Raw genomic sequence first — 18,330 nt, 5'->3', positions numbered from 1 at the left:
CCCAGAAGATCCAAGGTACTTACTTCCAGCTGGAGGAAGAGTTCTGAAAGAGAGAAAACATGCAATTAGATTCGCTAGGCTGTGTCACCTTTCCAGACAGGGATGGTAGGATTCATTTAGAAGCAGTAATTGCTTTCTGAAAGCACCGTTACGCAGAGCAACTGTTTCCATCAGTAAAGTGTTGATCGACGTGAAGGGGGAGGATGCAGAAACTCTCTCGTTATAATCGGGCCCTGAACAAAATCACTTCTGGCAGTTCTCCCCAAGGGCAAAAACAAGCAGTGGGAACCAAACTCCCCTGGCAAAATAAAACTGAAAGTTACCCCTTCTTTCACTCGGTAGGTACCCTCCAACAGGGTACCTACACAGGGCAGGTACCCCACAGGGCAGGATGGGGCAGGAAGGAACAATGCCGTTTCTCCAGAAGCAGAATCAACACTGACGTTTTTAAAGCACGTGTGAGCGTGCTCTGCATGGCAAGGAAGGATATTCCCCTGCGAAGTCAGGGCAGAGGTTCTGAGCCCTTCCGGGGCTTTCTTCACGGGTCACCATGCCTGTGTGTGTGGTTGTGCCTCCACAGCAACACCCTGTGGGTCTCTGCTGCACTTCCAAGCTCCAGACCTAATGCGACCTCTGCACAGGCAGCTCCACCTCACTTACCAACCCCACCCCCCTCAGGCACCTACGAGTCTCCACCCAAGAGTATTCGAGTCTCCACCCAAGAGTATTCGACAGCTTACTCACCACCCACTATGTGCCGGGCCATTAGCAACTGTTTACCAGCAGCCACCCCCCCCCCCCCCCACCCACTACATCAGAAGGCCCTTGAAAAAGCCAGCCCTTTAAACAAAACAGGTCCATGGCACCTAATCTTTTCTGGACGACAGTGGAGCTGCTGCACAGGTCACAAAGACTGCCAGTGAACCAACAACACCAGGGGGTGCTGTTCATATTTTACCACGGTCTCCTTCGTGAACATGATGAATCCTATGGATCCACTTGCCCATAAAAAAGCATATACACACATCCACACATAATTTCCTAGAATCTGGAGTTTCAGGACTCCAGATTAACAATTCAGACCTCAATAGATATTGAATAGGAAGTTTAAATGAAGAGGGGTGCCTGGCTGGCTCAGTCAGGGAAACACACAACTCAATCTCAGAGTCATGAGTTCAAGCCCTACGCTGAGTGTGGAGCCTACTTAAAATGAAAAAAAAAAAAACAAAAAGAAAATTTCAACAAGGAAAGAGATGAGCCACTCATTATTTTCTAACTTCTCCAGAAGCCCTGATCACTTTGGTCCTGGGATCACCGAACACGTGAGCCCAACACACGCAGCCCAAAGTGCTGGCCCCAACAGCTTTAGATGCACAAACAACCTGACACGGCAAGTCTGTGCCCTTCTCAGAAATCGCACTCGAACCACGTGAAACTGGCAATCAGCTTTCGGGGTCGGTGATGGTTGTTTCAGTTAAAACAGCCATGCACCAACACAACTAGAGCAGGTGGATTATCTCTGCACAGAATGTGCTCTTTAAGGCTCAAGCTGTGACTGATCTGGGAGCTCTTCTGCATGTGTACCCAGGGGCAGGGGAGAGCGATGTTTCTGAAAGGACACACGAGGACAGGATTGAACATGGAATTAAGGAAAACAGCTCAATACTCATGCTGCAGTTCTAGCTTCAGAAAAGTGGCTCACATCCATTTCTTTTCCTTACTTGTATCTTAAACCAATTCCATGAGGTATTCGTATCCCCCCTACAGATGGGGAAATTGGGGCTCCAAGAGCAAATTATCTGCTTAAAGGCTCAAGACCTAAAGTGCAAAGAGGAAGACCTAAACCTAGGGCCTCATGCCTCACCTCCTTTCCCTAATGTGGAACACCGGGAAGAGGGCTGAGGATCTCAAAGATGTCCCAAGGAGATGCCTCAAGAAGTCAGAGTGCAGTGGGGACAACCACAGGGGCAGGCAGGCCGATGTGGGCGCACAGAAGGCTAATGGCCGTACTTCCATTTTCCCCGCGCCCCTTGCACCCCTCTGCTACCTTTCTGCTGTTGGGTGTACGTGGGACATCTACTCCCTGGAGAGAGGGAAAAGTTCCACCAACAGAAAGCCGGAAAGACAATGGAACAGAAAGCAAGAAGACAGCAGCCTGAGGAGCAGCACCCAGACAGCATCTGCAGACCCAGCATTAGGTCCCCCCAGACCCCCCGAGCAGGAACAGGCACTACGTGGGCGCTCGAAATTGAATGCTTACAAAACATTTCCTATAGGACCAGGAATCTGTGTTTACACACTTTCAACAATCATCACATCTTACTTTTTGCATGGTTCTTTATTGACCTCAGAAATGTTCCTTAACTTACCCATGTTTGGACGTCTTTTGTCAACGAAATAGCACATTTCCTAAAGTCAAGAACAAGGTGTTCCACTACTTTTTTGCTCAGAGCTTGAATGTAGCAGGTGCTCCACAAATTCTTACTTAACGAACACACGTACCGTGTACTATAACGAACCAAGGTGTACTCTTCCTGTAAATGCTTGTAACACTCAAGGGGAAAAAAAACAGAGGACACCCCTTCCTCCCAGAGGAGGGAATGCCAAAAGAAGCAAACTTCAAATAAGAGTGAAACAAGCTACGATTCTTTCCCATGTCAGCTCCTCTCATGGTACATTCAGCCAGCCAAGCAGACATGAGACAGAACGTGTAAGACTGCTTAACCTGGGGGCGCCAGGGAGCATAACTGACTTCAAGGAGCCAGCTGGGGGTTCCAGGGAGTATAACCGACCGCAAGGAGCCAACACTAATAAGCTTAACTACAGGTTGTTCGTTGGCCACTGGAAAAAAGATGTCCCAGCTTTACCCAACTGCACCTCTGGAGTCTCTCTTCCCCAACCCCTCCACCATACCCAAGGATTATCTGAGATGCATGCTGGACAGCAGCTCTCATGACATTACATTGATAATCAGCAAAAGGAGGAACACTTAAAGATGATTTACTTCCACCTAAGACAGAGCCTCACCTGCGTTTCGAATCCTCTCTTTGTACTGCTGATCTAGTTTTTTCATCCTCTTCTGATATTCCTGTAACGTACCTGATTTTAAGATGTACAAAATAAAACGTTACTTTGAAGATCAATCTGTTTTACATTTCAGTTCCTAAAATTATCTTATAGTACCCGCAGTGACTGTTTTAATAACTTCAAAGTAAAACACAAACCAAGGAAAGGCAGAGGCAAACAGAGCTAACTGCTCTGGTTCTCACCCAAGGCCAACAACAGAAATCACCCCACCTAGTGGATTAAGACTCTCTAGCAAGTGAGAGGAAGTCAAAAGGTGCAGGATTGAAATGATTCTGATCACCTGCTGCCAGTTTGAGTCAATGGGCTTCCCTTTCCTGAAAAAAAGCTCATTCTTCTTCAGTAAGGCCTAGAACTTTTAGTAGAGACCATCCAGTAAAACTTTCCCTACAATGGTGGAAACATCCTATGTTGCACTGTCCAATATGGTAGCCACTAGTCATATGTAGCTATTGAGCACTTGGAATGTAGCGGGCACAACTGAGGAACAGAATTATTAATTTCAGTTCATTAAATTTAAATAGCCACACATGGCCAGTGACAATTCTGGATAGCTTGGGTATAGATTTTCACCAAATATCTACTCGTGTCATTGCTTTTCCCTAAAGCAGCCAATTACACGGGTCACTATTATCATGGAAAATATTTTCCCGATCATGACATATTTGCAGGGTATGTTAATGGCATCTTTTTCAAAATCCCTCACTCAACCATGCCAGGTATGCCTTATAGCCTTGCTAGAGGAGAATATATTTCTTGCCCCACAAGAAACCCACTGTCCCCATGGTGCTAGCCATCCTTCATGGGTAATCTCATCTACTTGGACCTTCTGCATTTTGAAGACTGGAAAACAAATTTGAACAAGAGAAAGTGGCGTGCCTAAGGTCAAATTTCCAGAAAGCAGCGAAGCTGGGATTCAAACCCGTGATGGCACTTGAGAGCCTATGCTCTTAACCTGATGCCGAACTCTTTAGCAAAAAACAGCACAAGATACAATCCACTTCTAATTTACCAAGCAAACAAGAGAAAACACACACAGTAGGGATAACCCACAGTTCGCCAGCAATTAGTTTAGAAAGAACTGTACCATTTCATGTATTCTTTGGTAACAACGTCTCTCCCAAAAATGTCTAGCTTTAGGCGCACAGTGTTTTTCAGTTCATGCTCTTCCAAAGGGTCTGAGATTTTGAAAAGGTGAAAATTACTGCTTTACTGACAGAAGTAAGCAAAATGCATACCAGACAGCTAAAATCAGGCAGACCAAATTTTAAATCACTCCCACAGAAGAGTGAAAGATTTCAAAGGTTTGCAATACTAAGCATACTTAGAAGTGAAGGGTTAAACACACCAACCTTCCTGAAGTTGTTGCAACTGTCTCTTGAGAGAAGCCAGTTTATCCTGATACATCCTGTTAAAAAAAAAAAAGCCACACTGAAAAACATTAATATTGAATTCCAAAATAATCTACATACAGGAATTACCTGGATTGTTATGGGAATGTCATAAACGTCCTTTAGTGAACAGAGAAAACTGGAGTCTGCCAGCTGGTTTAAAATGTACCAGCAGCTAAAGGGATCAGAAAAGGACAAGGATTCTGTGTTCTGGAATCCTAACTCAGTGTTGTAGTTTCCGGTGTTCTCTATCCCACCTTTAGAGAATCAGTCTGAAACCCACAAACATGAAGACCCACAAATTTTAATAAATGAACAATAAATAGGCAAGAAGTTATAAAGAGAAATTGAAAAGTGTGATGCCATTTTCTTGTGGATTTAGAGGTATAAATACACACACAAATGCAGCAGAGGCCTAAACACAGCCCTTATATCAACTCTACAATTACATTCTAAGTTCCAAACGAGTCAGGTTATGCCTTTGGCATGTTTTTCTTCGTAGATAACATAGTTGGTACAAACACCAAGTTAATAAACCTTCCTGTCATTTTTAAAAGCACTACCTTCCAGGATCAGAGAAATAATAGTAATTCAGTAACAAAGTTAAAATGTAGGATTTGTTTGCAGCCCCAGCTGGATAAGAACACATAACACACACCAACAGCCTAGTGTGCTATTTTTCCCCCTCACACCGAATGGATTATAGGCAATTATTCACTCCGCCAAGTCTGTTTGAATGGTGGATTCCACAAGGAAATCATATTTTAACAATATTTTTGCTTCTATCTGAAAAACACCCCCACTTTGACACTGACAAAAATAAGATTTGCAACATGAACACTGTCCAAGAGAAGCAGCACACTAGCTTTTTGATTGCTCAAGTGAGGGCTGTAAATACAACCCCACTATTTGTATAGGTTGGGGGAAGAGTGAAACACAATCTAGGAATTCCACAGGAGAGCTGATCAAAAGATCCAGGAGAATTCTGATGCACTCTCAAGGCTCACCTTGAATCATACAAGGCATTAAATTTTAATCAAAAATGTTTGTGTATCCAATATATTCCAAATGTTCATTTTCGAGAGAGAGCATGAGCCAGAAAGAAAGGGACGGAGTGGGGGATAGGGGATGCAAAGCAGGCTCCAAGTTGACAGCAATGACCCTGATGTGGGGCTCAAACTCACAAACTGTAAGATCAGGACCTGAGCTGAAGTCGGACGCTAAACTGACTGAGCCACCCAGGCACCCCCTATATCCAATATTAAGGGGCACACTGAATTAAAATATGGTCTTAAAAGAATGCTTAAATACGGTGAGTACAGGAGAGGAAACAAATGCGTAAACTGCACACAGTAAGTATCTGGAGCTCAGCGTACTAAATTTTCCACCGCAGAGTGCAGTTAACAATGCCTTTGAGTTCTGAATCCATCTTTGAAAGGGAATATTAACAGACTGAAAAGCAAAATAAATGCAGATTCGGGAAAAGGTACACTAAACTGACTGAAATGGTTTAAGGTGAAAATGATTCAAAATAAATCGGTTAAAAAGCCTGGAAAGAATAAAAATAAAAAGCAAGCACAGCCCACGTGGTCTCTCAAAATAAACAAACAATAAAAAAAAAAAGTAATCCTTCTTTATTCAGCATGGGTGGGTGGAATTTAGCTGAGCTACCCCTTTGGGTTCCAAAGCGTGAAAAGGGTAACAGAATCCAGATGATGGTCACGAACCATTTGCAAATAGGACCTATAAAAAAAAAAGAATGTGGATCATCTGGTTTAAAGATTAAGAATCTAAAGTCAAATCAAGATCCTCAAAATACATTCAACAAATACTTCTGGGATATATTTTATACAGTCTTCCATCTGTGTTTACATTAAAACGAGTGTTTTCAGTTTCTCTGGGCACATTTAGAGAAGGCTTGAGTGTGGATGTGGGACAAGTGGAAAGAGCACTGGAACAGGAGTCAGGGGCCATGCTCTCCCGGCACCCAGCACACCTTCAGCTCTAGGTGGAATAAACAGGACACACCCTTGATGCTGAGTTATGGTTTTCACATTTAAAAAAAAACAAAAAGGGGAGCCTGGGTGGCTCAGTCGGTTAAGCATCCAACTTCAGCTCAAGCCATGATCTCACGGTTCGTGGGTTCAAGCCCCACATCGGGCTCTGTGCCGACAGCTCAGACCCTAGAGCCTGCTTCGGATTCTGTGTCTCCCTCTCTCTCTGCTCCTCCCCCTACCCTCAAAAACAAAAATTTTTTTAAACGAAAAAAAATGAAGACGTAGAAAACATTCTCTCCTGCTACACGGCCCATCCCCAAGATTCTTCCAACCCGCAAAAGATTCTTTTAACAGGAGGACTGATTAAATATAACAAATTTAAAGGGGGAAATTGCACACGCACATGTGCACACACATACACACAGTCTTTGGAAGCTCTATGGTCAAAACCATACGCAACATCACTATAAAGATTTCCTGGTCAGTTCTGTATTCCAAACAAGAAATAAAAGATCCATACTCACTGTTCCTTCATTTCTACATAGTCTTCTTCATCATGCTTTGCCAGGTCAGTTTCACTAGCGTCCTCAGTGTCTAAGTAAAACCAAGGAAGAAAAGCTTGTTAAAATCAGTTCATAAAGTTGGCATCACCTGACACAGTAACACTTAAACTTCTATAAAATGGATGCAGGCCTGCAAGAAACCATCAGTGGAAAATATTAGTTACTTCAGGAAAGAAAATACCATTTCCAACGTATACATGGCCGGATTTACGCAAAGAGCTGCCCTTATGCGAAGTGCAACCAGAGAACAGGGTGCATCGGATGTTGGCAGTCACGGTCAAGTCTGCTACTTCTGCAGAAGCCACACTGGCAGGCCAGGAAAAGGAGATGTGTCAGATGGGAAAACTACAGGCAGCCAGGCCTTGCTCAGTACTCCAACCTAGTAAGTACACGCTCTTCTGGTCTATGCCTGGTGTGAGCCCTGTAACACATTTCACATCACATATATACAAAAGAGAACACAAACCAACTCAACTCTAAGAACTGAACTATTTTCAAAGTCACAGCTAAAGGGAAAAGAAAGGAGACAAGATAAACAACAGAAACTGCTTCAGAACATATTAAACACTGTTCTTAGAATAAGTAAATAGTGAACTGTCTAAATAATTTCAACAGTCCTATTTGAGGGGGAAAATCAATTCTGGCTTCACTGCTCCCCCTTGTGGGCCTTAACAGCAGTTACAAGTGATTCACATTCAAAATCTCTCCTTAAGGCCCTTCTTCAAATGTAGTTTAAACCAAACGCAATTAGTTGCTTCAACTTTAATTACCTGCACATGTCGCTGCCTTTTTTAAGGCCGCTGCCCATCCAACTCTCCACAAAGCATTCTCCACTCTTTCAATCAAGAGACCTTCACGGAATTCCTGTCATATGCCAGCCACTGTAGTTGGCACGTGGCACAGTGAGATGAATAAAACACATTCCTCATTCCAGACAGCTGGTTCAACCTTTTGCTCCACAGCCCTGTTTGGTGCCAGAATATTCCACCCATACGACGGTCTCTTTTTTCTCCCTCGTCCTTTTTTGTTCCCCTTTCTCCTCCAGGACGTCCTTCCTCAATTCCCTCCAAAACAGTCTTCCTCACACTTACCGAAGCGCAAAGCCCCGTTTGAAAAGCAAGGCTCTGAGAAGCAGTAATGATTATGCAAAAGAGCGTGGAACTGAAAACACAACATCACCTGGGCACCATCAAGCAAATCCCCACTTACACCTGTGCCTGCGTCCCCAGTGATGAAAACGCCCACCGAGTACCAGGCCAAGTACTTTATGCACAGATTTCCTTTAATCCTCACACCTACAATAGGAAGCCCCGTTACAGCTGGAGAAACTGAGGCGGAAAGCTTAAGTCAGTCCTTTTAGGTTACAAAGCTGGGTTCCGTGAGCCAAATTTACACCTAAGATCCGACGGATTCCAGGTCCCGTTCTTTTAAGCAAACTGGACTCTCAACCTGCACTGCGCGACCCAAAGGAGGGCTCGCTAAAGCGTTTCCCCGAGGGTGGAGCGTCGAAGGGAGCAACTTGGGAACCTGGAAACCCAACTGGGCTTTGCTGTGGTCTCTCGGGAACTAAAATGCGGAGGGCAGCTCAAGGCACCCCACGGAAGTCTTCCTCATTCCCACCGGTAAAGACTTGAGGCTCACCAGAGGCGGTCGGAAGGAGAGGAGCAGAGTCTTAAATGGACCTCCAGCTCTGACACCAGCTCCCCAAGTGCCCGGGGTCCCATAACTGTCAGGGTACGAGGTCTCCACCACGGCCTCTACCCCAGCGCAGGTAGGGGGAACTTCCTCCCGGCGGCCCCTTCACCTCCCCCAGCCCCGGAGGTCGCCCCGCCCCTCTCCCGTGCACCCCACCCACCCCCGCAGCGGTCCCACGCCCGCCGCGGGCTGCTGAGCCAGCCGGAGGACGCACCTTCGTCGGACTCTCGGCCCCGGCAGCTGCGCTCGTCGTCCTCGGCGCTCTCCAGCTCTTCGTCCTCCTCCGGGTAGTACTCCGGGGCCGGCGGCGCTCCAGCCGGGGCCGGAGCCGGAGCCAACAGCCCCGCAGCACTCATGTCGCCACTGGCCGCTGCTGAGCGTGTCACCCGGGGACCGCAGCCGCGCGCCCTGCCGACTCGACGCCTGCCTACCGGCCCCCGAGGGAGCCGCCAACTCGAAGAGCGGCAGCCGCGGCGACCCCTTCCCCGTCTCCGCCAAGCTCCGCCCCGCGCGCCCGCGCTCGGCAACGGGGACCTCGCGCCGGCGGTGACTTCCGGGTCGCAAGCTGTCCCAGAACCGCCTGACTCCATCATCCTTGAGGGGGTGGACGGGCTGCCCCCTTCGCCTTAACCTCAGCCCTTTCATCGCCGTCCTAAAATCCTCACTGGGTAGTGGGGAGGGGCGGAGACAAGTTCTCTAGAATTAGGCAAATCCTTGGACAGGCCTGGCCGCAGCCAGGACCCCGAAGCTGGAAGGCGCTCTGTTTCCAGAAGTAGCCGCCAGGCGGCGCAAGGAGCCAAACCTAAAGCGAGGGTCCTCTGCGACCTGAGAGACAGAAGGGTTGAAACCTCTTGTCAGGTGGAGGTGGTCTCTTTAATTGAAACAGGTTAACGACGTGAACCATCCCATTTATAGGTCGAGAAACGTTGACATCTAGAATTTTCGTGATCATCCGCCCCCTCCCCCCCCCCGCCTAGCTCCTCCCCTAATTGGAGCTTTATTAAAAGAGAACTAAAAGACAAGGATGCTGATATTCCATCCTGGGGTCAGCAAAATGGTGTTTTCCCCGTCTGTAGGAGTCCTTTCTGTTTGTGTGGGTATGCTCAATAAGGTATTCTCCCGATTTTACAGATGAGGAAAGAACGTTTGCCTAAAAAGTGGCAGCGTCCAGGCTGCCTTGTTTACACGAGCACACCCAAGCACGGTATGTCTGTACATTACTGCTGCCTCAATTTCTTAGAATATTAATTTTTTAAAAGGTTCTTTTCCCCGTCCAATGACTTGCTAGTGGAACATTTGCCTGCAGGAAGTTAATTAGGCTAACGTAAGGAACATGATGTGTGGAAACTTAGAAAACAAAGACAGCTGAATACCTGCTTGAATTAATTGGTGTGATTCCTTCTGAGTAGGAGATACTGTGTTATAAGCTTTGCTTAATGAACAAATTTAGGATGTCCTTTGTCTAGTTGTGGGTAGCAGGAAAATGGTTAAAGAAGCTGGCCCAGAGATGTTTATTTGTACAAAGTAACCCTGCCCCTTATGTTACACCCAAGTCTCCAAAGAATAAGTAACTTACAAGTAGTCAGGTTGAACGCAGATGTAAAACCCAGGATGGAATCCCATATCCTGATTCTCAGCTCCCTTGTGACCAAATTCATCTCTGAATGGGACCCTAAAGAGTGTCCTCAAAGTGAAAAAAATGTATTCTCATCCTATTTATTTTGACATTTCTTATTTCCTACCTTAATGAAAATCTTAGCTCTGTTGTAGATTTTTCCTCCCAAGAAAACTCCAGAATTTCTAAAATAGAATGTTGCAGTGTCTTTCCATGACTTCAGAGATCTTCTGAAGCTCCTTCTAAATAAAAGTCATTCTCAGGGCTCACTATATATCCACCATCTATATTTAAACTAGGTTTTTAGAACTGTCTCTTGTCCAAAGGATGAAATCATAGTCTATTTTTATTTTAGATCACATCTAAATTATTTGTAATCAACTATATTGAGCAACTTAGGTTTCCATCAGTAGCAATAATCATAGACCAGAAAAAGCACCAACATTTTAGAAATTAGAGTTCACTGATATAATGAATCAAAAAAAAAGAAAAAAAAGATTTGATTTCATTGCTAATTGGTTTCAGGACACTGGAATATTTATCTTGTTTATATTTTCTATCTTCTTGATTGCAAATAACATCTGCTAATGGTCATGCATTTCTTTTTTTATACTGATAGACACAACTGAACACTGGTAGTGAAATCTCACTCCATTTTTTCAATCCATTTTGCTAACTGTAGAATTGGTGGAAGAGCTCTTAACTAACATATACTCTTTAAGAGAAGAAAAAGTTCTCATGACTTTAGTCTTACCTAACATTTATAAGTTAAATAATTTTGGACAGTTCCTCTAGGCCTGAAAAATCAAGTTCCCTCAGAACCACCATGCATTTTTGGCATTTCCAAAATGCCAGTCACACTGATCAGGAGGCACCTACTTCAGAATTCATCTTAAACGGAGTCTTGCCAGCCTCCTTTCCACAGGCCCTCTTTGTATATCCCAGCATCCCAATTTAAAGGGGAGCATTGTAATTGGAATGGAGTATGATTTTAAAACACTAGGCAAAATCTGTACAGTGTTTAGAACACAAATTTTGTCAGGAGTGAAAGTCAAAAAAGAGTTATGTTGGCGAGTTTCCTGAGAACAAAGTCCTGTATACATCTGACAACGCTTAGGATCAAATTGTTCCTGAAATGAAACAATTTCTTCACAAAATGCTGAATTGTCAAAGTCCATACACTTTGGGGTTTATGAGTTAAGGTAGCGGTTTTCAGTTAGCCGTATCGATTTAATCAACATATCCAGCTTCAAAAAATATAAAGAACGGCTCCAAGTAGCACGATGCACTTTTACCCCCGGCAGGTGAAAGGAGTCTGTGATTACCACAGGTTGCACTTTGACCATTAGTTCACACAGAATCATTAAAACATGTGGCCCTGAAAACGAATATGCTAAGCTTGCTGAAGCCTACCGCGCAGTTCCTGTTCCCACAGTCAAAACGATTATCAAAACCCACAAACTGATTATTTCTAAAGTTTTGTCCTTATACCTCTCAAAATGGGCCCCATCAGTATTGAATGCTTACTTGCTCACAGTATACATCCAGTATAAAGATTTTTTTTTCCCCAACAGCTTTAAACTGACGTCTGTCGAACGCAACATAAAGGCAACTCCCTTGCCAAGGATATGAAAACAATTTAAATCCAGGAACTATTTACAAGTCCTGGGTGAATAAATGTTAATATTAACCAATGGCAGAATTTCTTAGGAAGCTGAGCAATAATGGAAGAAAGAGGACCTCCTCAAAGGCTCTTCCCTGGTGGTTCCTGGGAATCCCAGGGGTCCTTGGCCTCTGGGAGACTCCCAAGAAAAGCAAAGGCGCAGAGGAGTGCCATGAACTTTGACCCCAGCCAGCACAAACAAGGTTGACCGCACCCCAGGCGGGCCAGCTGGGTAACTGAAGTTGCGAGGTCTTCCGCGTCTGAGGAAACCCCGCCCCGCTCCGCCCCGCCCACCGCCAGCTCCGCCAATCCTCAGGCGCCATCGACCGCTCGGCCACCCAGGCACCTCCAGTCAACTACCTATATCCGGCCCGGGACCTGGGCCCCGCGGTCAGGGGAGGTCAGTAGAGAGCCTATCGGAGCCAAGCTGGGGGCGTGGTCGGGGGCAGGGGGCGGGGGGACTGAGACCGCGGGGCGGAGCGCGCTCTGCGCAGTCGGGTGCGATTGGCCACCCCTGGCAGGAGCCGCACCTCGGACAGCAGCAGCGGCAGCCGCGGGAGGGTCCGTGTGGCGCCCGGCGGCGACGGCGGCGGGGTCCTGCGTGACAAGAGTGGGACCAGACACCGAGACCGCGGGCGGAGGTCCGCGCGGCCGTACCCGGCACTGAGCGGCGCGACCCGGGGATCCTCCGGGGGACGAGCGGCAGAAGAGCGACTCGGGAACAAGTGTGCGAGAGGAAGCGGCGGTGGCGACGCCGGGCCCGGGAGTGGTGACAGCAGGTCTGAGGTGAGAGCACCGGGGCGCGGGACGGTGACAGAGTGAGCCGAGGTGAGGGGACCCTGGGCGGAGTGAGGTCGGGAGGACTCGAGCGAGGAGAGTTCGGGAGCGGGTTTGTCGGGACTGGGGAGAGGGGACTCGGAGAGGAGCGCGCAGCGCGGGTCTCAGCGGGGACCCCGAGAGGGCTTGGGACAGCGGGTCCAGTGGAGGGGGGGGTCCCCCAGAGGGCTTGGGACCTCGGGTGTGAAGGGAGGGGACTCCGAGAGGGGCCGGGACAGCAGGTCTCAGGGGAACCCCGAGACTGCTTGGGACAGCGGGTCTGGTGGGGGGGGTCCCCGAGAGGGCTTGGGGCAGCGGGTGTGATGGGAGGGACCCCCGAGAGGGGCCGGGACAGAGGGTCTGGGGGCGGGGGGTGGGAGGGCTCCCGAGAGGACTTGGGACAGCAGGTCTGATGGGAGGGACCCCCGGGAGGGGCTGGGACAGGGGGCCTGGGGGGGGGGTGTCTCCGAGAGGGCTTACAAAAGCAGGTTTGATGGAAGGGACCCCCTAGAGGGGCCGGGACAGCGGGTCTCAGGGGAACCCCGAGACTGCTTGGGACAGCGGGCCCGGTGGGGGGGGGTCCCCGAGAGGGCTTGGGGCAGCAGGTCTGACGGGAGGGACCCCCGAGAGGGGCCGGGACAGAGGGCCTGGGGGGGGTGTCTCCGAGAGGGCTTGGGGCAGCGGGTCTGATGGGAGGGACCTCCGAGAGGGGCCGGGACAGAGGGCCGGGGGGGGGGGGGGTGTCTCCGAGAGGGCTTGCAAAAGCAGGTTTGATGGAAGGGACCCCCTAGAGGGGCCGGGACGGAGGGTCTGGGGGGGGGGGAGGGGCTCCCGAGAGGGCTTGCAAAAGCAGGTCTGACGGGAGAGACCCCCGGGAGGGGCCGGGACAGCGGGTGTGAGGAGGACCCAGAGACGGGCTTCGGAGCGCGCGAGTGGACGTGGGAGAGGGGAGCGAGCCTGGGTCGGGGTCGCCGCGCTGAGTCGGGGACTGCGGGCAGCGCAGAGCGAGGGGACGCGTGCCACCCGCAGGGTCTGCAGTCAGCCGACCTCCTCGAGGGTGGTGTCTCAGTGAGACGTGGGACAGCCCGAGCCTTAGTGAGTCCGTGGAGCAGGGATTATGTAATGACACCTCTCCCAAGTAGAACGCAAGGGCCGGAGGGTCTGGCAGAAGCGCACAGATGTTGGTGAGAGCCAGAGGCCGCCTGCCCGACCTCTCGTTGGCCCCTTGGCTTCCCATTTGTTTCTCCGAGCTTGGCGTGGATGCCTTGAAAGCGAGGGGCTCCCTGACCTTGGTAACCTTAAAACCAGGACATGAAAAGTTGGAGAGGGCTTCTCCAACTCACTACCAACCAGTTGAAAGGGAAAGGGATCCTTTTGGAGCCCCGTGTGGGATGGTGATGGTGATAGACCCTGCATGTCTCATTTTAGCTCAAGGAGCGAGGAAACGTTTTTAGGTTTAGCAGCACTTTGGTATCACTGTTTACAATGCAGGTTCAAAGGAACCAGACACTAAGTTTTGACCGTTTAACTTTGCTGTGCTGGAGGCAGTGGGAAGGTCAAACTAAATTTTGAAACGAGGTATTGGAGTCCCTAAGCTAACGGCACTTTGCAATGAGATTTCTCATCCAGAAAAAGCCACCAAGACTGAGCTTCAGGCACAGTTCCAGGACTAGCTAAGGAGAGAGATAAGCCTATTTAAACCAGAAACTGCCCTGGTAGGAGGCAAGGACGTACCTATTAGCATGGTGAAACCAATAGCCAAGAGCCAGAGAGGGTCGAAATTGGGGGGCAGCCTCCTACTTTGACCGATGTGAAAGTTAAACTAATGACCAGGCTAGTCGTTCACAATACTTTGGCTATGTAAATACTGACCTGACTACCTTTCACGTGTTCCCTTGAACGCACACGACTTGTTACAGTTGTACCCAGTAGTTTGGCATTTGAAATTTTTAATCTTTTTCTCTGGGTGTTGTTCCTCCTCACCCCTTCTCTTTGCGACTGATTTCTGTTTTTACAGGAGCAGACTTAGAAACAGGATGGTTTGGGGGAAATAATGGCGAATGTCATTATCATCTCACGGTTAGCTATTTTCTTTGTTTCTGGTTTAGAATATGTCTTATTAGAAGCGTTCAGGGGCACCTGGGTGGCTCAGCCGGTTAAGCGTCAGACTTCAGCTCAGCTCATGATCTTGTCCATCCCGAGTTCGAGCGCCGTGTCAGGCTCTGTGCTGACAGCTCAGAGCCTGGAGCCTGTTTCAGATTTTGTCTGTCTGTCTGTCTGTCTCTCTCTCTCTCTCTGCCCCTCCCCCACTCGCGCTCATGCGTGTGCTCAAGCCCGCGCGTTCTCTCTCTCTCAAAAATAAATAAACACTAAAAAAAATATTTTTTTAAAAAGGAAGCTTTTGCTGTGTGTAATAATTGGCTGTTTCAACGGAGGGGGAAGACCTTATTTCCCAAAGACATAATGGAGAAGGCTTACATAGAACTGCCTATTTAAATCCAAGACAGAAATTACTGAAGTCACTGTCATCAGGGTGATAGTAAATAGAGGACCTAAGGTGTGTTAAGTAGGATTATTTCATGTTAAATTTATTTCTCCAGAACCCTCAGCCAAATTCAAGTAAAAAATAAAGTTCGTTAATGCAAGAGGTTATTTACAAGGGGCAATGTCTTCATTATGTAGCGCACATAACTTATGACATGGTCTGTGGAAGGACTGGGAATCTCAGTACCAATAATTCTACAAAGTAATAGAAATGTCTGCGCAGATAAGCTCTTTGATCATACTTGTTAGCTCATTTCTGACTGGTACAAATGGTAGCCTCTTAAGACAAAACATTTAATTCCTTATAAGAGAAGAAAGTGTTCTGATACTCCCCTGAGTGATGACCAAAGCAGTCATTTCAGCCACATTACATTATGGTGCTGATCCAGAAACTACGAAGAGAGATTCATTGTAACAGAGTTTTTAGTGATAGAAAGGGCCTATAGTGACTTTTTATTCCTTGGGGTGATGAGTGGGTGGGTAGGAATTCTGTGGGAATTTATTTTCATTAATTTCACAAAATAAAACTACGAGAAACTATAAATATGTGAAGTCATTACACCTATGTTCATTTACACTGTTTCTTTTCAATTAGGGGCACCTGGGTGGCTCGGTCAGTTGAGCACCTGACTCTTGATTTTGACTCAGGTCATGATCCCAGGGTCGTGGGATCCACGCTGAGTGTGGATCCTGCTTAAGAGTCTCTCCGTCTGTCTCCCCCTGCCCATCTCTGTCTCTCTCCCCAGCTCACGCGCTCTCGCTTTCTCTGAGATAAAAAGAAATAAATAAAAATTAAAAATACACATGTACTGAAAGGAAGAAATTAAGAAGGAGCCTTCCACTTCCATATGAACTGTGGTTATAGCAACCACATAACTCAAGTCCTTGTTGGTCTGCAGTTCTCGAACTGTTCTTACTCTTTGTTTGTCAGGATTCAAGGACTACCCACTAAGTACAATACCCACTTTACACTTTTCTTTACCACTTGAGAGTACACAGTCAAACCATCGTCATCTCAGAGTCTGCCTTGATATCTAATTTGTTTTCATGTTTAAGCCAACCTGAAAAATTCTCGTTGCTTGCCGGTGTTCATATTTGTTGGTTTCAGTAGCACAGGAGAACGAAAACTATTGATACTTTTATTTTAGAGTCTCAGTTAAAAGCCTCTTTCCTTCATAATCTTTTCCTCTGGTCTTTGTTTCTTCCCTCCCTGCAAAAAGAAAACAGATTGACAGGCAGAAAGAAAGTTTCTCTCTAAAAGTTTTTTTTGTGACTCCCCTAGAGGAAGACTTCTTTTCAGTCTTCAATGAGATTCAATGAGCTCATCTTCCATGATCCCGTCAACCAGAGAGGACAGTTTTGAATTAGTATTTTTGAGTTGTGAGATACTGTGCAGATGCATTTGAGCTTAGGGAGTTTAGGTTGTGATTATTTAGCTTTATCATCCATTTAATTGGTTGCTTTGTTATTTATGAGAATATATTAAAAATTTGTTACCGTTTAGTAAACTCAGACTGAGAAAAAAAAAAAAACAAGTGGTATCTATCAGTCTAGCTATCATTAAAGATATATTGAGTTTATGGGCCAAAATGTGATCTAACTCCTTTCTAAGCTATAGGCATCGAATTAAAAGCAACAACTATTTAGAATGTTTAGGATAACCAACAGGGATTACATTGATAAATTATCATTCCAGCTTTATGTTAAATTTACCTAAAAATTTTTTTAATGTTAATTATTTTAGAGAGAGAGAGAGAGAGAGACAGAGACAGAGCGTGAGTGGGGGAGGGCAGAGAGAGAGGGAGACACAGAATCTGAAGCAGGCTCCAGGCTCCAAGCAGCCAACACAGAGCCCGACATGAGGCTCGAACTCATGAACTGAGCGATCACAACGTTAGCTGAAGTTGTATGCTCAACTGACCGAGCCACCAGGCGCCCCTTACCTAAACATTTTATAAATCAACCTAACGTGTTTTTTTTCCCATCTGACCTGAGATTTGATAAAGACATTGCATCTCAATTATTTCTATCTTACAAGAGAATGATGTAGGGTCCCGTTTCTTGATTTGTTAACACAGATCAACCTCCTGTCCATTGTCAGCTATTCCACACAGACACATTTTTCATCCCCAGAGCGAGTGAGAAAGAGAATATGCCTTGGAATGGACATTTTATTCCTAGGAAAACCTGTTCCCATTAAACAAAGAGGTGTGGCCCATGTAGCATTAGGTACTAATACCAAGAATTGACATGCTGGAGTCTAGTCTTTGGGACCCTTTCCACTTCACCTGTAGCCTCAGTGAAATAATGGATAGCAAATTCAACCACACGATGTACATTTTGTTACATTTAATATTATAGTGAATTATCAAAGTGCCCACTGGAAGATTTCAGTTTTATTTCCATCCACCATTTCTGATGGACAATGGGATAAACCTTTATTTCCAGATCAAAGTAAGAGTCTGGGCATTATGCATTTATTTTCATATGTTTTAGCTTCTAATGACACTGGCTTATGTCCACAACAATCAAGGCTCAGGACAATTCAAATAGATTTTGTTTACCCATTACAATAGATGTCACTAACCAAGGCAGAATGCTTTCTTAAATTTTTTTTTTTTAACGTTTATTTATTTTTGAGACAGAGAGAGACAGAGCATGAACGGGGGAAGGGCAGAGAGAGAGGGAGACACAGAATCTGAAACAGGCTCCAGGCTCTGAGCCGTCAGCACAGAGCCCGACACGGGGCTCGAACTCACGGACCGTGAGATCATGACCTGAGCCGAAGTCAGACGCTTAACCGAGCAAGCCACCCAGGCACCCCCAGAATGCTTTCTTAAATAAACTAATAATCTAAGTAGTTTGGCAGTAGACACACAAAATAGAATCATAGTTCATGGCCAATTTTCCATTCTGTTGTGAACATTCACCTTTACTTTTTGAAGGGTATGTGTGTAAATAC

The 18,330-nt window shown here is 46.7% G+C and overlaps 2 protein-coding genes across 3 annotated transcripts in view; one reads left to right on the top strand and one right to left on the bottom strand.

The window, feature by feature from the left end:
- SUDS3 (SDS3 homolog, SIN3A corepressor complex component) overlaps positions 1-9,526 on the bottom strand; it is a 38,070-nt gene extending 28,544 nt beyond the window's left edge. The window contains exons 1-5 of one of the 2 annotated variants that reach the window (XM_027043825.2): positions 8,945-9,526; positions 6,997-7,066; positions 4,437-4,492; positions 3,028-3,099; positions 24-43 (exon numbers count right to left, since the gene is read on the bottom strand). In XM_027043825.2, coding sequence (XP_026899626.2) covers positions 24-43; positions 3,028-3,099; positions 4,437-4,492; positions 6,997-7,066; positions 8,945-9,323 — 597 coding nt within the window. In that variant the 5' untranslated portion in view covers positions 9,324-9,526. The remainder of the gene's footprint in view (positions 1-23; positions 44-3,027; positions 3,100-4,436; positions 4,493-6,996; positions 7,067-8,944) is intronic. The other variant, XM_027043826.2, reaches the window with a different exon arrangement.
- Positions 9,527-12,553: 3,027 nt separating this feature from the next.
- The window catches only part of TAOK3 (TAO kinase 3), a 177,846-nt gene continuing 172,069 nt past the window's right edge, over positions 12,554-18,330 (top strand). Inside the window, exon 1 of the mRNA XM_027043820.2 lies at positions 12,554-12,794. The gene's annotated coding sequence lies outside the window, so the exon portion shown is untranslated. The remainder of the gene's footprint in view (positions 12,795-18,330) is intronic.

This window comes from Acinonyx jubatus, chromosome D3 (assembly GCF_027475565.1).
Source record: "Acinonyx jubatus isolate Ajub_Pintada_27869175 chromosome D3, VMU_Ajub_asm_v1.0, whole genome shotgun sequence".
NCBI lineage: Eukaryota > Metazoa > Chordata > Mammalia > Carnivora > Felidae > Acinonyx > Acinonyx jubatus.
The sequence above is the reverse complement of the archived record's forward strand: the minus strand, read 5'-3'. Positions and strand labels throughout refer to the sequence as shown.